The sequence below is a fragment of the Fundulus heteroclitus genome, chromosome 24 (genome assembly GCF_011125445.2).
Source record: "Fundulus heteroclitus isolate FHET01 chromosome 24, MU-UCD_Fhet_4.1, whole genome shotgun sequence".
Classification (NCBI taxonomy): Eukaryota; Metazoa; Chordata; class Actinopteri; order Cyprinodontiformes; family Fundulidae; genus Fundulus; species Fundulus heteroclitus.
The window spans coordinates 71,397-96,191 of NC_046384.1; the positions used below are offsets into that span (position 1 = coordinate 71,397).

General features: G+C 39.9%; 2 protein-coding genes across 2 annotated transcripts in view; one reads left to right on the top strand and one right to left on the bottom strand.

The window, feature by feature from the left end:
• The window catches only part of LOC118557953, a 56,198-nt gene extending 31,716 nt beyond the window's left edge, over positions 1 to 24,482 (top strand). Inside the window, exons 3-9 of the mRNA XM_036128480.1 lie at positions 21,578 to 21,832; positions 21,907 to 22,152; positions 22,256 to 22,513; positions 22,596 to 22,895; positions 22,972 to 23,241; positions 23,416 to 23,499; positions 24,208 to 24,482. Of these exons, the coding sequence (XP_035984373.1) occupies positions 21,578 to 21,832; positions 21,907 to 22,152; positions 22,256 to 22,513; positions 22,596 to 22,895; positions 22,972 to 23,241; positions 23,416 to 23,499; positions 24,208 to 24,274 (1,480 nt within the window). The 3' untranslated portion in view covers positions 24,275 to 24,482. The remainder of the gene's footprint in view (positions 1 to 21,577; positions 21,833 to 21,906; positions 22,153 to 22,255; positions 22,514 to 22,595; positions 22,896 to 22,971; positions 23,242 to 23,415; positions 23,500 to 24,207) is intronic.
• LOC118557763 lies at positions 107 to 4,704 on the bottom strand. Its single transcript, XM_036128063.1, has 4 exons — positions 4,545 to 4,704; positions 2,038 to 2,976; positions 1,673 to 1,786; positions 107 to 1,287 (listed from the first exon to the last, which is right to left on the bottom strand). The coding sequence occupies exons 1-4, from the start codon at positions 4,620 to 4,622 to the stop codon at positions 202 to 204; spliced, it is 2,217 nt and encodes a 738-aa protein (XP_035983956.1). The 5' UTR covers positions 4,623 to 4,704; the 3' UTR covers positions 107 to 201.
• Positions 24,483 to 24,795: the final 313 nt, after the last annotated feature.

Sequence of the window (24,795 nt, forward strand, 5' to 3'; positions counted from 1 at the left end):
TATTCACAAGGTATCTTTGAAAATAAATACAATTGAAATGTAAAGTAACAAAAACATACAGCCAAACCATGAAAACATAAAATCAATTGCTATATGACTGAATGCATTAAATATTTAAATATGAAATTTAGAAGAAAAAAAAAACTGCATTCAAAATTTCCAACCAAAACAAAAAGGTGCTGTAAATACCTCCCATCAACTTCAAATTATGTCCATTTCAAAGTAATTACTGGAGAGGATGTTGTCGAACTCTGTGCGAAAGTCTGGGTAAGAACTATAAGTGCAAGGAAGTTCTAGGGTAGCTCCACAGGTGTGAGCAACAGGCCTTCTATTAAGCCCAGTTTCAGTGTTGAAACAAATGAGAATTTTGTCAACACAGATTACAGAAGAGCCGGTGCAGAAACGCAGTATTTTTTCAGCCTTGTCTTCATCAGCATTTTTTACAAAACGTTGAAGGTGGTTAAAGGTTGTCTGTTCTCTCTGGGACAGCGTCACATTTGCTGATTCAAACAGCTGTAACAGTCTTTTACCTGAGGCCTTCTTTTTTTCATACAAAGACAACAGACTTTTCTTGTCAGCAAGTTCCACTTGTACACATGCCATGGATGTGGAGAAGCAATCCAATATATACTTTGGCTCTTGAAGAATTGCCTTGTGAGCCATGGTTTCAATGGCCTGCTGAATGTTCTCATTGGGAGGCAGGAAGTGGGACCCCATCCTTGTGAAGAGGTCTAGCAAGTCCTCTTCATCACCTTGATCCATGGTGCCCTGTAGAGCCTTCTCAACAGCTGATCTCTCTACTAGAGGGAGGTAGTTGAGAAATGATGGGATCAATACATCATCATCCACTGATTCAATTCCATGGACACAAGCTAAAATGAAAGCTTTCGATAGCCTCACTGGAATGACTCCATGGTCTAGAAATCCTTTGACCCAAATGTGTCCAATGGCTTGCCATTCAGACTCACAAAAGTCAGGCCTCAACCTGGGAACTCGCTCTGTTTCACCCTCACACTGTTCCAAAAACTGCTCCCAAAATGCAGTGTAAACCTCCCTTGATACCCCAGCATCATCGATTGCTCTTTCATTCACAAACTCCATTTTTAAAGTCTGATTCCAAAGGTTGTTTTCCATAAACACAGCCAAAAGATCTTCCACAACCTTGATCCTGCGAATTGACACATGTAGATGGTTTGCTAGATTTTCTGAGTTACCAGCTGAAACAGATTGGGGCAGTAGACCGCTTGAACTTGGGTGAGAATCTTCGGGTGGAATCAAGCCAGAGTCCTGGGTAAAAGATAAAGCAATAACCATTATTAACAACACAGATACAAATATGAGATTTCTACAAACAGATTGGACATTTGTTTGTTAATATTCTCTTCATTACTATGTTATGATTACCAAGCTAATTTGTAGAACTTTGGAAGATCTGGTGGAACACTAACCCTTCTGCTTAATCCATACTTTAATACTTTCATATGATTTTTTTTAATTAAATAGAAAATACCAATTCAATTAAATGAAAAATATATATTCAATTCAATAAAAAAATATGTATTCAATTCAAAAGATGTAATAATTGCATGACCTTTAAAAAAAAGGTGGTACTGAGTTGTTCATTACAGAGGAGAAAATGAGCTCTGGGTTGTATTGACTGTGTCCATTTCACCTGGCCAGTTTGTCCTGCCTCCATATTACTGGTTTGCATTTGTGATGAGAAGAGACTCCTGGCTGAAGGCAACAGTATCGGGGAACCGTGTCCAAAGGGACTGCTGAGATCGTCCTGAATGACAAAGTTGTACAGTATTGTAATATATAAAGTTATGTTTGATTACAGCACACAACACAAGTGTTAAACTATTCATACCTTTGCCTTAAGATAGATATTTATTTCACAGTTGATTAAAAATACATCACAAAAAAACTATGTAAATTCTACCAATTAATATGTTACTATTTTACCTCAATTCAAATGTCACATATCACTTCTATAAGTATCTAAATCGTATCACGCCAAAGTGTTTCTGATCTTACCTGTACAACTTCTTCAGTGTTGTCATAATTTAGTGTTACAACGACTATGTCACTGTCATCATCCAATCCAATTAGGTCCTCTTCAGGATTCCATACAACCGTGTCTCCCTCATCCATGTGTGGAACAGATCCAGAATTTTCAGAGCTGAAGGGCTGGGGCTGCCGAGGTGTGGATCCAGAATGAGGTGGATCTGTAAAATCAACAACTCCAGAATGGTTGTAGGAAGAGTCTAGGTGATTCAAAGTTTGATCATCACAATCCTCCATTTCACCAAAAGATCCTTTTCTAGCTGTTGGGGTTGAGTCCATGTCATTTGGTTGTTCAGGACTTTGACAATCTTCTTCAGATGAAAACTGAACTGTTTCTTCTTTCTTTGTGCACATGTAAAACCGTAGAAGCTTCAGCTTGGTTTTTTCATAAAGACTTCCGACTGTTTCATCTAAAGAAATCCGATTTTTTTGGAAGTCACAAACTTCAAAAAGAAAGTCTTCAATTACCCCTTTGGTGGAGGTCCCATCTGGAAAAAAAAGCTCCTTTCCCATTTCAAGAATTTGAGAAACAGTTGTAGTTTTATCCACTGTTGCATGCCTCGTTCCTCCACCATTTCTTGTTCTCACTTGTTGGTATTCATCAATGTGAAAATGAAGCCACCCAATTTCAATTTTTCTCGAACTCCTCCCTGCTGCCTTACTTCTTCCTCTTGCCATCTCCACCCCTTGCATTTGGAACAAACCAGATGTGCTACAAACAGCTCTTTTGGTCCTAGATCTCATTTTCCGTGCTCCAATTTTATCTCTTAAGTTCTGGAGAAGAGTATCTTTTTCTGCAATAAGTGTACTTTGCTGACAAAAAGACAGAACTGCTATTCTGTCACCATATGAAGTGATGTAATTGGTCATCTGTTCATCTGTCATTATAGACAGCACAGCCTTGTCCACCTGGAGACATAAAAAATAAAAAAATAATTAGAATAAAGACATCCACATCTTTTTATATATATATATATATATATATATATATATATATATATATATATATATATATATATATATATATATAGTAATAGTTGTATTTCAGAAAGCCATGCGAAGACTTCTTGTGTAGCACTATCGCTGCTAGTTATGGGTCGCATAATTTGTTGTGCCGTTGCCATAGTAACCCCCTTTTTTGAAGACAAATTGTAGAATGTGTGGTCAAACTTTAACAGATAAAACAAGTTTTTCTTGATAAAATACAAAGCGGTTCTTACCTAAGGCCAGACCTCTCAACTTTTATCAAAAGTTAGGAGGGAGATTATGCTAATTTGGGGGCGGGGCTTGTTTGGGGGCGGGGCTAACCGGACCCTGGAAGAGCCGGTGGAGTCAACTCCATCTCATTTTTATCCCACCAGACAATGAAGTAGACATGTATTACTTGTGTTAAAAAGAGAAAGAGACATATTAATACTTAATAATAATAATACTTAATTGTTCAGTTAATGGATTAAAACATAAATAATACACAATTGTTCAAATAATACTGAATAAAATTAAGTAGATTTTAATTATTAACCGATTTATTATACTGTTACACATTCATCTATGGGTTGTTTATCATTGTAAATCTATAACCTGATTGGTGAATCAGGCTGAGTTTCATCAAGCCTTTATGATCCCCTCAGCAGCAACACTGAAGCACACAGAGGTTCCCGCTGCGTCTTTACGCACGATCCAGCTGCTGATGTCTCCCTCTTTTCAGCTCAATGCACTTCTAGACTGTTACAGTTTATAACCATTATCACCTTTCACAGCGACAGGTTTCTCAGTCAGTCGCCGCGCTGACCAGACAAATCTCTATTGCTCTCGTCAGTGCTTTCTGGGCGCACTGACGCCCAGAAAGCACCTGCTCCGAGGGAAAGGAGGGGGGAGAGGAGCAAGCGCGGAGGCACAGAAATACGGTGCATGTAGTTACAAAATGCAGAATTAATAAAAACGAAACTTATAAACTGACCAAGTGGCGTTTTAAACTGCATCTGGTTAGCAGAACTGTTTTTATGATCAGCGTGCAGCCATGACTGGTTCTGAATGAACCGGTCATCTTGCAGCAGCTCCACCCCCCCCCCCCCCCCCTCCCCTCCTGTGTACGCGGTACAGGACCTTACCGGCTCACTTTCACCACTGTTAAGACTAAAATTATTCATAACTCTGATCACTCTTCCTGCTGCTCTGTTAACATGAACTGCAGCAGGAATTACTGATGGCCACAAGCTGTGAAAGAAGCTGAAACATCTCAGCAGAAGGCGGAGTTTTTATCGTCCGCTGCCCAGATGGGCTTTGTGATTTTTATGCGTGAGAAATGCCATGTTTGCGTGTGAAATGTCATGTGTTGCGTGTGAGCGTGTGAAGTTAGTGAAATGCGTGTGTCACACGGTCAATGCGTGAGAGCTGAGAGCTATGCTAAGGCTATCAAACGTAGTTTTTCACTGAGCGGATATTTATCAAACAATGTTTTATGCGATTATATTTACCTTGTCTCTTTGCATGTGCATGATATCCTCCTCTGGGACATCTCTGGACCGCAGAAAATGATATAAGTCGTCCTCCATAATCAATGTAGACACACTCCCCCACGTTTACCGCATAAAAACATGCCTTTCCCCCCCAAAAAAGTAACTCGCGATTTTTCAGAAATGTCACGGGATCTCGCGATAATAAGTCGGGATCTCGCGATAATAAGTCGGGATCTCGCGATAATAAGTTGGGATCTCGAGATAATAAGTCGGGATCTCGCGATAATAAGTCGGGATCTCGCGATAATAAGTCGGGATCTCGCGATAATAAGTCGGGATCTCGCGATAATAAGTTGGGATCTCGAGATAATAAGTCGGGATCTCGCGATAATAAGTCGGGATTTCTTTCCTTTTTTTTTTTTCTCCATGTCCCCTTAGGGGCTCCGTAACATGTACATATGTACATATACTTCCCAAAAAGAACCCGTGATGGGCGAAATCTGTAAAGTAGTAACCTTTATTTTTTTTACAATTATTATATACAATTAAATACACTATAGTATATTGAAACCATAGAACAAAACCTTTTTACCGGCCCAAGCATTTGTTTAACAAATGAAAGTACTATATAAACGTTTTTTTTATTATTATTTACAAATAAGCTGTAAACTAATAATTTTAATCAATACGAACTGAAGGCTTCAAATTGCGGAGATCAGCGTGGCCCACCGCGACCCGAGTCATTGGATTAGAACGGGAGAAAATTAAAAATTATTATAAAAAAAAATACAAAGTACAGTAGGACAAATAGTGACTCGTGTGTATTTCACTGCTCTTTTGACTGAGGCGCTGCATCCGTGACTCCGGTCTGTAGCGTTTTTTTCTTCTAAAGCCCGCGGTGCAGGTGAGTTTTTTTTTTTCGAGAAAAGAACACATTTTTATCGGTAGTTGTCACTCTTTTTTTCAAAAAAGATTCTTATAAACCGACACGCCACCTGATGAGAACTGTAATGAACGGCTCATCAATGCAAATCCGTGAAGCAGCGAGACCGTGAAAGGTGAACCGCAATATAGCGAGGGTTCACTATATATATATATATATATATATATATATATATATATATATATATATATATATATATATATATATATATATATGCTGTTTATTCACTAATGTCTAACAACAACTTTGTATCTCCTAGTATTAGAAAACTTACATTCTGATCAAAAATATAAACAATGTCTTTTCATCTTGCTTGTGAAAAGTTATCCCTCGAGCCCTGACATAAATAATCCCTCGATTTAAACAAAAATGAGCCGCACAGTGCTGAGGCATCATTAGTGTGAGCTTGAATCAGCAGGATTAGGTATCAAGTCGACCGCCCCAAGGTGGCGCCCGTAATTCCTGCGCAGCGACAGTCAATGCGGGGTCTACTCTTATATTATGTCTATGGACACAACCATGTTAGCGGCTAACGCTTAGCATGTTGCTAACCGGAAGTAGCTCTAGGAAGGTCTCACCAACTTCTGCTTCACAGAGTTTGTACTTCCTTTAGTAGTTTGTAATGCCTTTAACATTTTTATTCACATATTTCATTTTTTCATGTTACATTGAAGTATTTAATCATGTTTTAATAACACCAATTTTCCATGCTGCTTGGATGCAGACCCCCTGTCGACTGTTTTTTTATGGGGAGGCTTAGTTGCTAAAGGAGGCCGATCTGACACATGGCCTTTGGTGAGCTTTGGTGACATTAAGTATTGCCACCCTTTTTGAGGAACTTCCCAGTACAGGATTTGGACCAAACTAACAGAGTACAATCACCCGGTGATACTGGACACAACCATGTTAGCAGCTAACGCTTAACATGTTGCTAACCGGAAGTAGCTCTAGGAAGGTCTCACCAACTTCTGCTTCACAGAGTTTGTACTTCCTTTAGTAGTTTGTAATGCCTTTATCATTTTTATTCACATATTTCATTTTTTCATGCTACATTGAAGTATTTAATCATGTTTTAATAACACCAATTTTCCATGCTGCTTGGATGCAGACCTTCTCCTGTCGGCTGGTTTTGACGAAGACAAATCCTTTTCACACTCAGAAGATTTGATTTAAAATCCCCAAGTGATAAAAGCCTACGACCAAGGAACTCGGAAGCTTTGCCTTTGACGGTTACGCGCACCACCAGGCGGGCGCCTTCTTCAACTTCTTCAGAAGTTGAACGTTTCTAGTTAGGCGCCCGCCTATGCATTGAAAATGCATGGCGGAGGCCTTATGCTATGCACCTAATAAGGGTTTCTTTATTATTATTATTATAGTACCGTTAATACAGCCCGAACCGTAGGGTCTACCCCCACATACCATATATCGAAACGTTGGTCTTGACGCCGTGATCAGGGCTTTTTGTACTTGACGCCGTTTCGACTTACATTTGGAACAAAATTCGCAAAAAACACTTCTTAACACAATTGACCTCTCAATAAAGCTCGGCTGAGCACGACACTGGTGTTTTGGTCGAGTGGGTTAGGTGTCGGGCTGCAAAGCAGAAGATCGAAAGTTCGAATCCAAGCTGTGCCAATTTTAGCGAATTACATTTTCACCCAATATTTCATTTCCCTTTGGCTTTAAAAAACGATTTTTCAATTTAAATCAATACAGTTCACCTCATGCCTTTAACTTTTTTATTCACATATTTTATTTTTTCATGCTACATTGAAGTATTTAATCATGTTTTAATAACACCAATTTTCCATGCTGCTTCGATGCAGACCTTCTCCTGTTGGCTGTTGGCTCATTAGCAGCCTCATTTGTTGTGGTCTCTTGTCATTCACACAGAACAATAAACCGTGCCAGCCGACATGAGTTTTACAAACGGCAAAGCTTTGTCTTAAGCAGTAACGTGCCTCGACTACGCGCTGCGTTCTCAGACCAGTGTGATGCGTTCCCGAGCGTCTGAAAGCTGCATTCAGGAGCATGGGACATTTCTAATTTACAATAATATATTTTTTTTTTACAAGTAACAATTAAATAACTTGAACAATTGGTATAAATGAATGATGATAAAGGAATTTATTTAACATGTTTTGGGACAGTTTGTATTCAGACGTTTTAAGAAAACATTAAAGTATTTTATGTATTGTTTATTAATTTATTTTATATTATACTTAATCTCCTCCTTTTCCTGTATAATCCTGCCTCAAGCATTTCGCTGGCTCTCCTTATTATTGTAAACTTTGTAATGTAACGAGAGTTCAGGGACATCCTACAATCAGGCTTAGGCTACTGGAGGACATCAGGGCCAGTTTTTCTCACTCTACTGATTTCTACTGTTCTCCAGTTTTGCATTGCATTGCATTGAAATGAAAGTCACATTTCCTGCCACAGTTGTTTGCTGCTTCTCCACCGAAGCCAGGCCTGCAAGCTCTCCACCATCAGCCATCACTTATCAGTTACCCTCCTTCACTGCCTTGAATTTTAGTCATACTCAAAAACTGCTAGTTGAAAGAATAGTTAATTTCATTATTATTTTCTGTTTAAATATCCAGTCATATTCACTGAATTAGAACATCTTTTTAGAATGTTTTTTAGTCTGAAAATGACAAGTACCTTTTGAAATTAACCTTAATGCAGGTACCAAACTTGTCCTTAAACCACAATAATTGTATTTATTTTACTACTATAATGTACTATTTTAATCTTAAATCTTATTTTTATTAGTTGGGATGGCTGCCAGCACAACACTGCATTATGTCCTCGTGACAGAAATCATCGCTAGAAAAATGCATTATCATCATTCAACAATGATTACTGAAAAAGACGTACTTCGTTCCTGCAGTTCCTATACTGTCCACGAGTGGCGCTGTGTGAGCAGACAACAAGCAGTACTCTTTGAGTTCCGGGTCAGAGGTTAACTCCTCCGTCTTGTGGCTGCTATTGCTTGCTGTGCTGTGCTGTGCTGCCGTTTTTCCTAAATTACTGAAGGATATTGTTGAATCAAGTCCAATTTACCCAGACGAAGGGTGTTCCATTGGGTGTTTTCCTTGCAACTACGTGACGGTGAGTCGTTTATTTAATGTCGGTTTTATATTATGGTAGAAATGCGGTGGCAAGGCTACATGGCACTGAGGGATGGAAGAGCTGCATGAAGCTAACATCCCACCCACAGAAAAAACTCTGTTAAATAGACGGAATGGTTAGTGCTTCGCTTGTGCAGGTTTGTGCCGTTAAAATTAGCGTTTGTGCTGTTTTGGTTTTGAAGATATTAAAGAATATTTGTTAAGGTCATCCAGAATTCACCATCTCCCCATTTTGCTTCGAATCCGATCAAACTGGGCTACTTTTTTTAGTGCTTCGTTTGTGCAGGTTTGTGCCGTTAAAATTATCGTTTGTGCTGCTTTGGTTTCGGAGATATTATGAATTTTAATTTCAACCGATGACGTCATCCCAGCCCGCCGCTTCAAAATAAAGTGCTACGGTAAATCATATGTTATTGCCGTCACTGGAAAAAACGTAAGTCTTTTTAATATATTTCTACTGATAAATCAGTAACATTACTATGAAGTTGTGTCATCTACCGAGCCTCCCCCCCCCGCCCCCCTACAGCATTCTTATACAATGATTTATATATTCCTGCTTATTGGCAAAAATCTCTTGGGACACATATTTTTGTTTGTTTTTTTTAGTTTCCTGACTGAGGGGAGAGGCTGGAACAGTCTCTGTGCAGGATGGCTGGCGTCCTTAATGATGTTCCTCATTTGTGTAAAAAGATGTGGTCAGATCTACCGTTTGGTCTCAACACTTTTCTCAAGAAAGCAGTTATTAATTTTATATTTTTCTTTTATCATGCAAGTTGTTTTAGCTGCTATTGTAAAATGAGTGTTATATTGTTTTGTACTTTATTCCTGAATAAATATTGCGATTTATTTTGTCTCATTTAAAGAACTTTACTTTAGATAGCAATGTCAAGTGACATTGCCAAAAAAGGCATTTCATTTATTAGAATGTTCAACTGTTTTCATAAAGTCTATTTTTCCTAATCAGAAGGGTTTATTCTTCTTCGAGAGTATAATGTTTATAACATTTTCAAACAATAACTTGGTTATAGTTGATCTTAGTAGTCATAGTTCATTACTCCTCTGAATTAATTAGAATAGCAAACCTTTATTGCTCTACAATAGGGAGATTTGGGGGTGTCTGCACCTAACAAAAGGGCAATTAAAGTATACAGGCTTATATAACGCAGAAAACATACCCAAACTAAAATCAATAACAGAAAAACTGCAAAAAATAAATCACACTGGTCAGCCTATAAAGTATAACAATATTAAAATTCATAATATCTCCGAAACCATAGTAGCACAAACGTTAATTTTAACGGCACAAAGATGCACAAACACAGCACTAAAGAAGTTGACCACTCTGGTTTGCTTTGGCTCCAGCTCAGCACCAGCAAAGGAATAACAATGTAGCGCTTTATTTTGCAGCGGCGACCTGTGGTGACGTCACCGGCCGGAATTAAAACTTATATTATCTGCGAAACCAAAGCAGCATAAACGCTAATTTTAACGGCACAAATTTGCACAAACGAAGCACTAAAGAAGTTGACCAGCTTGGTTGGATTCAAAGCAAAATGATGGGATGGTGAACTCTAGATGAACTTAACAAATATTCTTTAATATCTTCAAAACCAAAACAGCACAAACGCTAATTTTAACGGCACAAATGTGCACAAACCAAGCACTAACCATTCCGTCTATTTAACTGAGTTTTTTCTGTGAGTGGGGTGTCAGCATCTGACACATGGCCTTTGGTGAGCTTTGGTGACATTAAGTATTGGCACCCTTTTTGAGGAACTTCCCAGTACAGGATTTGGACCAAACTAACAGAGTACAATCACCCGGTGATACTGGACACAACCATAGACATATATAAAGAGTAGACCCCGCATCGACCGCTCTCGCCTATAGGCGCTGACGAGATTTAGGGGCGCCATCTTGGGGCGGTCGACAACTCCGCTCAGTCTAATATGTTAACCAGGTGCAGAATCAATTTTAATCAACTATAACTCGTTTAATGTTGAACTAATTTTCACATTTGTTTAGCTTAAAACTTTAAAACTATAGCTATTATAACAAATGGTCCAGTGCGTTTAAATAATCTTAGTGGGGTTAAAAGTAATAGAATATTCTGACATGATGTATGTATGTTTCAAAACACAGCCACGCACACATTTTTTATAATTTTTTTATTGCTATATAAACAAACACATTTGTACATGTACATATGTACATATACTTCCCAAAAAGAACCCGTGATGGGCGAAATCTGTAAAGTAGTAACCTTTATTTTTTTTACAATTATTATATACAATTAAATACACTATAGTATATTGAAACCATAGAACAAAACCTTTTTACCGGCCCAAGCATTTGTTTAACAAATGAAAGTACTATATAAACTTTTTTTTTTTATTATTATTTACAAATAAGCTGTAAAATAATAATTTTAATCAATACGAACTGAAGACTTCAAATTGCGGAGATCAGCGTGGCCCACCGCGACCCGAGTCATTGGATTAGAACGGGAGAAAATTAAAAATTATTATAAAAAAAATACAAAGTACAGTAGGACAAATAGTGACTCGTGTGTATTTCACTGCTCTTTTGACTGAGGCGCTGCATCCGTGACTCCGGTCTGTAGCGTTTTTTTCTTCTAAAGCCCGCGGTGCAGGTGAGTTTTTTTTTTCGGGAGAAGAACACATTTTTATCGGTAGTTGTCACTCTTTTTTTCAAAAAGATTCTTATAAACCGACACGCCACCTGATGAGAACTGTAATGAACGGCTCATCAATGCAAATCCGTGAAGCAGCGAGACCGTGAAAGGTGAACCGCAATATAGCGAGGGTTCACTATATATATATATATATATATATATATATATATATATATATATATATATATATATATATATATATATGCTGTTTATTCACTAATGTCTAACAACAACTTTGTATCTCCTAGTATTAGAAAACTTACATTCTGATCAAAAATATAAACAATGTCTTTTCATCTTGCTTGTGAAAAGTTATCCCTCGAGCCCTGACATAAATAATCCCTCGATTTAAACAAAAATGAGCCGCACAGTGCTGAGGCATCATTAGTGTGTCAGCTTGAATCAGCAGGATTAGGTATCAAGTCGACCGCCCCAAGGTGGCGCCCGTAATTCCTGCGCAGCGACAGTCAATGCGGGGTCTACTCTTATATTATGTCTATGGACACAACCATGTTAGCGGCTAACGCTTAGCATGTTGCTAACCGGAAGTAGCTCTAGGAAGGTCTCACCAACTTCTGCTTCACAGAGTTTGTACTTCCTTTAGTAGTTTGTAATGCCTTTAACATTTTTATTCACATATTTCATTTTTTCATGTTACATTGAAGTATTTAATCATGTTTTAATAACACCAATTTTCCATGCTGCTTGGATGCAGACCTTCTCCTGTCGACTGTTTTTTTTGAGGAGGCTTAGTTGCTAAAGGAGGCCGATCTGACACATGGCCTTTGGTGAGCTTTGGTGACATTAAGTATTGGCACCCTTTTTGAGGAACTTCCCAGTACAGGATTTGGACCAAACTAACAGAGTACAATCACCCGGTGATACTGGACACAACCATGTTAGCAGCTAACGCTTAACATGTTGCTAACCGGAAGTAGCTCTAGGAAGGTCTCACCAACTTCTGCTTCACAGAGTTTGTACTTCCTTTAGTAGTTTGTAATGCCTTTAACATTTTTATTCACATATTTCATTTTTTCATGCTACATTGAAGTATTTAATCATGTTTTAATAACACCAATTTTCCATGCTGCTTGGATGCAGACCATCTCCTATCGGCTGGTTTTGACAAAGACAAATCCTTTTCACACTCAGAAGATTTCATTTAAAATCCCCAAGTGATAAAAGCCTACGACCAAGGAACTCGGAAGCTTTGCCTTTGACGGTTACGCGCACCACCAGGCGGGCGCCTTCTTCAACTTCTTCAGAAGTTGAACGTTTCTAGTTATTGTTTATTAATCTTCCGTCACCGCTAATACAGCCCGAACCGTAGCGTCTACCCCCACATACTATATATCGAAACGTTCGTCTCGACGCCGCGATCAGGGCTTTTTGTACTTGATGCCATTTCGACTTACGGTTGGAACAAAATTCGCAAAAAACCACCGAAAAATGGTCATTTTCAACACTCTTCTGTGTCGTCATGCTTTCACCTACGAACATCGTTTAACTTCCAGTTTGTAGATATATCTTTGAACTATTCAGAAGTTAAAACGGAATGTGCATATCTTTTATCGTTTTCTCATCACGCCATTTTCAGTTACCATGGTGACAAAATTCTCCAAAAAACACCGAACTACTCGCTCAATTTTCACTCTACGTGCACAAATTATACATCAACACGTAGGTATTTCTGTCTGGATTCAGGAAATGAAACCCTCATTGGTGTAGGTCTTTTAGATTTCTTGCAAATCACCTCAGACTGGCAACAACCCCAAAGTGAAACTTATGCGAAAAAGACCGAACAACTTCAGCCTACTCGCTCAATTTTCACTCTACGTAGACAAATTATACATCAAAACGTAGGTCTTTTTGTCTGGATTCAGAAAATGTAAACCTCATTGGTGTAGGACTTATAGATTTTTTTCATCACGCCATTTTAACCTACCCTGGTGACAAAATTGTCTAAAAAACAACAAACAACTTTAGCCTACTCGCTCAATTTTCAATCTACGTGCACAAATTATACATCAAAACGTAGGTATTTCTGTCTGGATTCAGGAAATGTAACCCTCATTGGTGTACGACTTATAGATTTTTCGCAAATCACCTCAGACCGGCAACAACCCCAAAGTCAAAGTTATGTAAAAAAGACCGAACAACTTCAGCCTACTCGCTCAATTTTCACTCTACGTAGACAAAGTATACATCAAAATGTAGGTCTTTTTGTCTGGATTCAGGAAATGTAACCCTCATTGGTGTGCGATTTATAGATTTTTCGCAAATCACCTCAGACCGGCAACAACCCCAAACCCTCCCCAAATTGAGCTGTAGTTGTTGGGATTTTTCCATGCAGCAGAGAGCCAGCCAGGGCCGGTCAAAGCCATAGGCGTACTAAGGGGCCGCTTGGGCCCTCTGGTGCAATGGGGGGGGGCCCTCAAATTTTCCTTTTTTTTTTAACAAGTAACAATTAAATAACTTGAACAATTGATATAAATGAATGATGATAAAGGAATTTGTTTAATTTATTTTGTATTCAGAAGTTTTAAGAAAAAATTTAATTGTTTCATGTGTTGTTTATTAATTTATTTTATATTAATTACTCTATTTATATGTATGTATGTATTCATGTATGTATGTATTCATGTATGTATGTATATATATATATATATATATATATATATATATATATATATATATATATATATATATATATATATATATATATATATGTGTAACAGTAAATATCTATACATATATGGAAGAGTAAATATGTTTCACCTCACTAGACAGATTAAAAAAGAAACAGCGGATCCATCCCTCTGGAAACGTGGATTTGGTCGACAACTAAGAAGACAGTTTCCTGTTAATATTTTTGCATGTGGTGTTTGTTGCTTCTGCTGTTTATAAAAAAGCTTCTGTGTTTGTTATAGGGCATTCTTGGATTTAATGCTGGGAGGATTATTGATGTCATGTCCCTGGTCTCTGTGTGCATATTGTCACTGCTTTTTCCAGATAGGGGACATATACTGGAAGCCATGGCTCTGTAAGCCACCGTGGCTCTTGATACATCACAAAGACTTGCTGTCTTGGTCACAGATGCGCCAGCAAGACGTGCACCAACAATTTGTCCTCTTTTGAACTGTGGTATGTCACCCATAATGTTGTGTGCATTGCAATATTTTGAGCAAAACTGTGCTCTTACCCTGCTAATTGGACCTTCACACTCTGCTCTTACTAGTTCAATGTGCAATTAATGAAGATTGGCCACCAGCCTGCTCCAATTTAGCCATGAAACCTCCCACACTAAAATGAGAGGTGTTTCAGTTTCATTGTCCAACCCCTGTATATAGTGTATTTCACTTACTGAATTGAGTTACTGAAATAATTGTCTATACTTTTATTTATTAAGATTTAATTCTAGTGTTTATGTAAGGCAGAGGTGAACTGGGGTGATGTGCTCTACTTTCTTGGTATTAGTGAGGACGCAGGCAGCAGCGTTCTGGATCAGCTGCAGCTGTCTGATCCACTTTTTAGGCAGACCTGTGAAAACACCGTTGCAGTAATCAATTCTACTAAAAATAAACGCATGGATTAGTCTTTCCAGATCCTTTTGAGACATTAGTCCTTTAATCCTGGAAATGTTCCTCAGGTGATAGAAAGCCGACCTTGTAACTGTCTTTAAATGCTTTTGGAGGTTCAGGTCTGAGTCCATCACTACACCAAGGTTTCGAGCCTGATCAGTGGTTTCTAGCTGAAGCGACTGAAGCTGTGTGCTAACTTTTGATCTCTCCTCTATTGGTCCAAATATTATTACTTCAGTTTTGTTTTTATTCAATTGAAGAAAGTTTTGACACATCCAGCAATAGCATTGATACCCAGTGTGGCACTATGAAAGAGTGAAATACATTAAAATGGTAGCCCCCAATTTTATTTTAAGGTCTAAGGACAACTTATACAGTGTTAGTGAAAAGTTTGATATAAGTGTCGCCAGCAGAGGGCGCTCGGTGCCGCTTGTACCAGTAGCGCACGCTCTGACCAGCAGAAGAAGTTGGCCAGCGCAAGAGAAGACAGAGGACGCACTGAGCAGCTCTGTAACCTGCGGTATTTCTCTGTTTTGCAGGTAAGCTGGGTGGGAAATATATGGACTTAAAATAACAGTCATACCATAAGTGTTTTGGTAAGAAGATTAATAGTTAAAGAAGGAAAACTCGGGCGAAAAGTGTCGTGCTGTAGCATTCCTAATGTTGCTGCTGGTTGCGTGAGACAGTCACAGGGCTGAGCTGCAGACCCCCTTTACATGAGGGTTATAAGCTAAAGAACAAGCTTAGAGAGGCGAGTACTACCAGTAAAACACGAGGTGGTGATTGTAACCTGCATTAAGTGAATATGTAATATGAGCTTGTGAAGGATAAAACTGGAGAGCTACATGGGCAGCTAAAGTTAGCATCGGGCTATGATAGCCCGTGATTCCAGCTGGCATCCCCAACGTTGGTATTTTGAGTTATAGCTGTAATGTATCTGCCCTGTATGTTTTCTGAGTGAAAGAAGTTATGAAATATATGTTCTTTGGATTTCATTAAACTGAGATGATAGGAATATGTTAAAAGATATTTGTGTAAAATGGATTGCAGTTAAAATACAATTGATAAGTGACTTAAAAAGGGTTCAGAACTTTCAAAAGTACTATAAAGGAGTAATCAGTACTCATGACGGTACTAGTTTATGTAATAAGATACCTTTTGGATAAACTGAGTTATTGAGAATGATATATGTGATATAAAGTTACATAAATGTATGGATTGCAAGTTGAGTTGTGGTGCCAAGAACTGTTTCACGATTGTGAATTTCATGGTAAAGTTGTATTGTATGGCTGCAACTGAGCAGAAGAAGTTGGCCAGCGCAAGAGAAAACTGTTTAGAGAACGCACTGAGCAGGGGTCTGTATACTTTGTATTCGTAGTATTTTTTTTGTAATATTACAAGTTTATTTTCGTATCCCTTTAGCTTCATTCTCCTGAAGTTATTCTCCTAAAGAATAAAAATATTTAAAATAATCTAACCTGGTCCTATTACTCCAGGAGTAAAATAATTCTGCAAACTTTGATTATTATGGAAATGTTCCCCCTTAATTCTCATAATATGATGTTTTTATCATAACATTATCACTTTTGTGTTTGTTTGTTTATTTTTACTTTATTGACCTAGGACTTTTTTTCTCATATTAACAATTTTACCTCTTTAATACTCCCCCCAAAAGTCTGTTCCTAAAGGTTCACATGTGAACCTGCGCCCTATGACGCGTCTGCGTATATATGTCTGTGTCGATGGCTACTGTAAACATTACCGGAGAGAAACGCGCTGCTTTGGCAATATGTGCAATTTTGTGTGCAGAAAGCCCTAAAAAGAAAAGGCGACGACGTATTTGGAGAAAGACATGGCTGAGGAAACATGACTACTACGGTCTGTCAGTTTTACAAAAAGAACTTGAGGTAAGCTGGCGACCGTGCACATTTAACACCCCAGCCTTTTGCTCTTTGTTTATCAACAACAGGATATGTCGATTTTAAAAACAGAACAATGTATTAGGAGTTTAAAAAAATCTATTTCATTTTATTAGAATGTGATGTTTAAAAATAGTTAGACTTCACAAAGCTGGAGGTTAAAAGTTTTATTGATTTCAAACACTCTCCTGATGCAGGGGATACAAATTCTGCCGGGGATAAGTCGTTTGGCTGTGCTATCCTAGCGCAGCAGGTCTTGGTGATATCACAGCAAAATGAGCAAAAGTCTGGGCTATTTCTGCCCTGTGATGGACTGCCGACCTGTCTAGGGTCTACCCCGCCTCTCGCCCATTGACAGCTGGAGATCGGCACCGGTCCGAACCCAGCAGTGATAAACGTGTTGGAAAATGGATGATGGATGGTCTGGGCTATTTCTTTTTCCTTGCCATCAAGATCTTTGCCAACTGGCGCCAGAAAATGCTATTATTGGGCTTTCTTCGTCTGGAAACAAATGTTTACAACACCTTACACATTGAACGCACTCAGCTGACAATACAGCGATCTGATTGGCTGAGCAGCAAAAATCGAATCACGTGACCTCTCGGCCCAGAGCGCAACAGTTTAGATTTTTTATCAGCAATAACTTATTAATGTGCAAGTGAAAACGTGGGAACATTGGTGTTTTGAGATCACTGCTATGTGTAGCAACTTTTCCCGGTGCAAGAAAGTTGCCGTCTGACAGTTCATACGAAACTTCTTAAGGAGACATCCCACAGATTCTGGCCCACGGACTAAGACTCGTTTTGAGGAAACTACGGTTGTAGCTCAGGGTCTGCCTTGCGGTGGTTGCGGAGGGGTGTCTGTTTTGTAGAATAAATCATCCACCGATGAGTTATTGATCTGGAAAGCCGAATCTGAAACCACCGAAAAACATTTCAGATCCCAAATGTACAGCGTTCTAATTCTTCCAGTCTATTAGCAGCTTCCCGTAAGAGGTCGGACACTGAACGTCTGACTGCTGAGTTTGACATTATTAAACAATGCTTCATGTCGGGGAAAAGCCATGCAGATTCACCGATGCAGTAAAAATGCTAACCAACCAATTGGAAGAAGTTGAGCCCTTAAGACACAGCCCCTCCTCATTTGCATAATGAGGCAGAAATGCATACAGAAATGTAAAAAGGAGAGACAGAAATGTAAAAACGAGAAACAGAAATGTAAAAAGGACAAACAGAAATGTAAAAAGGACAGGCAGAAATAAATAGCATCGGAGAAATAAATAGGGCAAAAAAATAGAAAGAAAGAATAAAAAACAGACAAAAATATTATAACATGCACATAAATAAATACTTAAAAAAATAAGTAATTAACAAATAAAGTGGCTAATTAAGGGAAATATATACATTTTGTCTCACTGTATAATTCATTTTCTATCTACATTTATTTGTGCATTGTATTTTTGGTGGCACATAATTGTATGCATATTTATTTATTGAGCATTTATTTATTTCTGTATTTATTTTTAAATATGGAAGACTTGGTCCTCCATACTCCAGGGCTCAACAAGAGTTCATCTAAAGATGTTTTAGAACTGATTGGTGACCTATAGTTTATATTTCAGAAAGTTAGTTATAAGTAGAGTTATGTGGTTTTATGTTTTATGGATACAATCCAGGTTAGCACCTGAACATCCCTTTCAGACAGCTTCCTCGTGCGTCCACAGTTAATGCTGTTGGATGTGGTTCGTCCACATTACCCTGGACACCGTGGCTCTTGATACATCCAGTGTTTCCCGCAGGAATTTGCTTATGCGAGGCGGGGGGGGGGGGGGGGGACGGACCGACTCGCGGAGCGGGGGGGGGGGGGGGGGCGGGCGGGGTGGACGACACGTTTTCCGCGGACAGACTCGCGGAGCGGGGGGGGGGATGGACGACACGTTTTCCGCGGTATCCATGTGTTTTTTCCATGCCATTCACGCACGCGCGAAAGCGCGTGTTAACGTCACTTTTTTTTTTTTTTTTTTTTTTTTTTTTTTTGTTGGAATGTTGGCGTGGCGGTAGCGTGACTTTGACACGCCAACATAGCGCTGCGGGAAACACTGCCATCACAAACACTTGCTGTCTTGGTCACAGATGCAAGGCAAGGCAAGGGAAATTTATTTATATAGCACAATTCAGTACAGAGACAATACAAAGTGCTTTACATGATTAAAATATAGCAAAATAAACGCAAGTAGGAATAAAATGTAGATAGAAAATAGAATAAAAGCAAGTAGAGATAGAATGTAGAAACAAAGAAGAACATTAAAAACAGTAAAACAGTTTAACTAGAACAGTCAAAGGCAATTTTAAACAAATGTGTTTTTAATCTTGATTTAAAGGAACTCAGGCTTTCTGCACTTTTACAGTTTTCTGGAAGTTTGTTCCAGATAAGTGGAGCATAGGAACTAAATGCTGCTTCTCCTTGTTTAGTTCTGGTTCTAGGTATGCAGGCTGGAGCCAGAAGACCTTAGTGGTCTGGAAGGTTGATACACTGATAACAAGTCTGTGATGTATTTGGGTGCTAAGCCATTTAGTGATTTATAAACTAACAGAAGTCTATTCTCTGAGATACAGGGAGCCAGTGTAAGGACTTTAGAACTGGGGTTATGTGCTCTACTTTCTTAGTCTTAGTGAGGACGCGGGCAGCAGCGTTCTGGATCAGCTGCAGCTGTCTGATCCACTTTTTAGGCAGACCTGTGAAAACACCGTTGCAGTAATCAATTCTACTAAATATAAACACATGGATTAGTTTTTCCTGATCCTGCTGAGACATTAGTCCTTTAATCCTGGAAATGTTCCTCAGGTGATAGAAAGCCGACCTTGTCACTGTCTGTAAATGCTTTTGGAGGTTCAGGTCTGAGTCCATCACTACAACCAGATTTCGGACTTGATCAGTGGTTTCTAGCTGAAGCGACTGAAGCTGTGTACTAACTTTTGATTTCTCCTCTATTGGTCCAAATATTATTACTTCAGTTTTGTTTTTATTCAATTGAAGAAAGTTTTGACACATCCAGCAAGATGTGCACCAACAATTTGTCCTCTTTTGAACTCTGTTATATCACCCATAATGTTGTGTGCATTGCAATATTTTGAGCAAAACTGTGCTCTTACCCTGCTAATTGGACCTTCACACTCTGCTCTTATTGGTTCAATGTGCAATTAATGAAGATTGGCCACCAGGCTGGTCCAATTTAGCCATGAAACCTCCCACATCAAAATGAGAGGTGTTTCAGTTTCATTATCCAACTCCTGTATATATTGTATTTCACTTACTGAATTGAGTTACTGAAATAATTGTCTATACTTTTATTTATTAAGATTTAATTCTAGTGTTTATGTAAGGCAGAGGTTACAAATGTAAACATTACGACCTTTTGTTTGGACCGTTTTTGCCTTTTCTTCTTTCTATTAAAAACGGCTCTACGAAAAGAAGTGGAAACGACGCCCCCAAAATGACGCTTGTGGCCAAAAAGTGTATTATGTCAGTAGTGGTTTAGGACTACCGTAGCAAATGAATGGGAAACGTTGACTGTCGGCTGTCGCCAATTAGCTCATTAGCTGCGTCTCAGATCGAAATACGCAGTTTGCAGCTCTGCAGACGCAAAGTTTTCCCGGTCGGCAGGTTTTGATGAAGACAAATCCTTTTCACTCAGAAGGTTTGATTTAAAATCCCCAAGCGATGAGAGCCTACGACCAAGGAACTCGGAAGCTTTGCCTTTGACGGTCATGCCCACCACCAGGCGGGCGCCTTCTTCAACTTCTCCAGAAGTTGAACGATTCTAGTTTATTTATGTTCTTTCACTTTCTTTTTTCAAATATCACATTACACATGTCAGCTTACATAATAATATATATGATTTAGCAATGGCATCTAGGTGTTATTCGAGTATATCTGTTGCTTTATGTCTGTTGGTTGTGCTGTTCTTTTTGTGTCTCTTTCCAGGTGATGGAACACCTCTCCCTTTTATCTCCTCTTTCTTTCACCTCTACCCTTTTTTTTCTTTCACTTTTTGTTCTTCCTTTACTCTCCCATTGTCATGTCCATATAATTTGAAATTCTCTTTGCAGGAATCATAATAAAGCTATTTACAAGCATAAATCAAGTGGAGCACTATGGCGAAAGCTGTTCGCTCCACTTGTAAAAGCAAAATCTGTCGAGCTCTATCTGGCATTGAGACATCAATTCCTATTGCCATATTGCTAGTCAGGACACTGGGAAAAAAAAAAAAAAAAAAAAAGAAATATTTAAAGAACGCAAATGGACAATATTAAACCATAAGAAACAATGCCGTTGCTGCTGAAAACCGCAAGAGAAAATTGTTGAAAAAGTCAATGCATGCTCAATATGAAAGTTATGTGATGGAGAATTAAAGCTGTTTTCTCATACGTCAATCATTCAACACAAAAGGGGGAGTGTGTGTGGGTGGGGGGTGGGGGGGGGGCATTGAAAGGACATGGCAGCAAAAAATTTGTAAAAAAAAATAAAGAACCGTGAGAAAGATTTCAAACTATTCTGCAAAATCCCTCATAAATAACTCTCATACTGGTCTGGACCTGGAGCCTTACTGGAGCTTGAATGAAGTCATTGTTTTTCAAATAGTCTGCAAAACTCTCCATCCCAAGTCACTGTTTAATGATCAAAAGTCGGGTAACTTTAAAAATACAGTACACTATTATCATAAAAACGACTATATATTCTACATAACAATCTCCGTCATGTCTGTTTCTCTGATTTCAGACTTTCCAGCAGCGTGGCCTTGTTCCTGTCTCTGTGGGTGAGAAGAGGCAGGGTGGCCTCTCCTCTGGTTGTTGAAGAGCTTTTTGTGGTCTCCACAGAGGCTCGACCTTCACAGAGAGTCTTTCTGAAGCTCTGCAGCAGTTTGGCGTCTCTGCTGAGGTTCTGGACCGTCAGACGGTTGGACCTGACTGAGTCCTGCCTCCCTGCTCAGAGTCTCTTCAGTCTGCTGCTTCATGATGCTCCTCTCACTGTCAGGTAAAGGTCTCTCCTCTCCTCCATCAGCTGAACTCATTTATCTTCATTAAAGATTTAATTTGTGAACTCCTCAGACTGGGTGAGGAGAGTCTCCAGCAGCTGGTGGTCCTCCTCCATGAGGTCCAGGACCAGGAGTTGACGTTGTCCTCCCTCAATAAGCTTGGTGGAGACCTGAGCTCCTGCAGGCTGAGCTGGGAGGTCCTTCACTATCTGCTGCAGCAGCCGTCAGCTCAGACCATCACTGTGAACCTGAAGAAGAACCGCTTTCAGAACAGAGCTGCACAGCTGCTGCCCTTCCTGCACAGGCTGCTGCTTCAGAGGTGCAGGTTTAGTCTTTTTCTCATAAATAATTGGTCTGATCTTCCATCTGCAGCCTCTGGTTCCTGTAACTAAACAAAGTGTCTCTCCTCTGCCTGCCTTCAGGCCCAGCCCCAGCTTTGTGAGGACGTCCATCAGAGAGATCTACAGAGGTCGCAGCAGTCACGTGATCCCCGGTCTGCTGAGGTCACTGGGTCATGTGATCAACCTGAGCTGCACGGAGCTGAACTCAGAGGACGCTGCTGCTCTGCTCTTCGTCCTCAGGCACGGTGATGGAGTGAAGCTGAAGCTGCTGTGGAGCTCCATCCCTGCAGAGGGAACACAGTCCATCCTCAGGATGCTGCGCACAGTTTCTGATCTCAGGTCAGATATTAGAGCTCCTTCCCCTGATAAAACGTTCCCTCCTGTTCATTAACTGGTTGGTTCTCCTCTCTGTCCCCACCAGCATGGACAGGAAGCAGCTGCTGAGCTTCATCCGCTGCTGCGCTGCCTCTGACAGCCAGCAGGAGGCGTCAGACCTGCTGAGGACTCTGCAGCACTGCTTGGACCTGTCCCTCTCCTCCTGCGTGGAGGTACCAGAGGAGGCTAAGCCTGAGCCTCTGAGGGTGACGGCTGCCGACTGCAGGGACGTCTCCAGCATCCTGAGACGCAGCAGCAAGGACACACAGCTCCACCTGAGGGACTGCGAGGTGGAGGACAGCGGGCTGGACCTGCTGTTTCCTGTCCTGGACAGGGTCCGTCTCAGGTGAGGAAGAGCGCCGCTGAAGATGAAGCAGAAGCTTCTTCACCTTGATGATCTTTGCTCTGTTCCTCCTGTTCAGAGTCAGTAAGACGGTCCTGGTCCAGCTGCTGTCCCTGCTTCCTGTGGACAGTGAGAGGGAGACAGTGAGACGGGCCGTGTCCCTGTGCAGAGCCCTGGGAGGAGAGCTGGACCTGAGTCACGTCCCGCTGGATCAGAGGCTCTGTGGATCTCTGGTCCTGATGCTGGACCACTCTGAAGGTCTAACAGAGCTGGACCTCAGTCACTGCCAGCTGACAGACCAGCTGCTGCTCCAACTCATCGCACATCTGCACAAAGTCCAGGTCCTGGAGTAAGTGTCCCAGACCGTCCCCTCTGTGGGAGACAAACACAAACACTTCCTCAGTTCTGATCCAAAGTGAAGCAGCTGGTCATCTGGAGCCTGCTGCTCTTCTCTGTGGTTCTGAATGCTTGCTTGTTCCCAGCAGAACTGGACATAATGCAGAATGTTGTGTTTGTGTTCCAGTCTGAGTCACAATCAGCTCACCGATGCTTCCATTGCTCCGTTATTCCAGCTGGTTTCCATCAACCCCTCCAGCGGTCTTGTGAGGTGAGCAAACATTCATTAGTTCATCTTGAAATATTTAGTTGGCCAAGGTTTAAATTTTTTTCAAAATTGAAACCTTGGCTAATAGGCCACGCCCACCTAGAGCATTTATCACCACACTGAGCCACTAACGACTGTTTTTGATGGACCCACACTAAGGTTTCTGTGCAACATAAACCTCTCATTATAGCTCTCCTGACGTTGGGTGTTTTGAAACAATTAAAATTTCAACTGGGTTATTCTTACCATAGAGACCCCGAGTCAATGTTTTAGCTAGCAAGCAGTAAAAGCTAAACACCCATGTGATGTAAAATCATCCAAATTGTATCTGTAACCAAGGACTCACTAGTTATTACCCAAAAATGTGCTGTATCTGATTACACACCCACCCTATAGGCAGACACAGATAATAGTTTATTAATTATAATAAATATTTAGGCTGTTGTACCATTCTGTAAAAAAAACTTCTTAAACTCTGCAGTTTCAGTTTTACTTTCAGTTGTTCAGAGACAGGTTCGAGTTTTTTTTTTCTGATCCAAAGACGATGTTTGGAGATCTAAAGCATCCTGGAACAACAGTCTGCTGAAGATGAACTCTGGTACCTGATCTCCATCATCTCTCTCAGAGGAATCCTGGCTGACCTCCCAGCAGCTCAAGCAATGTTGTCATGTCCGAATGAGTCACATCTGCTCTGATTTGTTCTGTTTCTAGACTCTTCAGCAACAACATCTTCAACAAAACTCCTTACAAGGTCAACAGGACGTTTGAAGTCTGGTGAAGCAGCTTTCAGTCAGCTGGTCATTTGACCAACAGGAAGTGCCTGTCTCCTGGTTTATCAAGAACGTCTCCTCAGGATCATCAAATAGTTGTATTGGTTGAAAACACTGTGAGGTGGTCAGCAGTCTATTTGATCTGTTTTTCTTCTGGTTTCAATATTTCAGTCCAGAAATCTCAGAGGAACCATGCAGTAACTGAAGGATCGGGAACAAAACCAGTTTGGTACTTTAACTGGGCCTAACTGTGTGGAAATGGAAACATGGGAATCATTTTAGTTCAGATTTAATGTCATGAAAGAGGTGGTGGCCATTTTCTCTGCTGCTTCCTCCTTAAGTTTAAATTACATTTTCTGAAATGTTACACAAATAAAATTATGCTTTACTGTAAACTGCAGAGAAACTTAATTTTCCATTGCCTCCATTAGAGGCTTTGTTTAAACCAGTTGACAGCTGGATGTTCCACTAAACCTCAGTTCTCACAGCAGTTTTCTGTAACATCCATCCTTGTATCTGGAGGTAAAGA

What these genes read in the sequence shown, in the direction of transcription:
- LOC118557763 (XM_036128063.1), bottom strand. Translation starts at nt 4,622, where the DNA reads ATGGAGGACGACTTATATCATTTTCTGCGGTCCAGAGATGTCCCAGAG. An exon ending in ACACTGAAGAAGTTGTACAG is followed by an intron (nt 1,787 to 2,037) that starts GTAAGATCAGAA and finishes TTTGTCATTCAG; the next exon opens with GACGATCTCAGCAGTCCCTT. An exon ending in AGGCAGGACAAACTGGCCAG is followed by an intron (nt 1,288 to 1,672) that starts GTGAAATGGACA and finishes TCTTTTACCCAG; the next exon opens with GACTCTGGCTTGATTCCACC.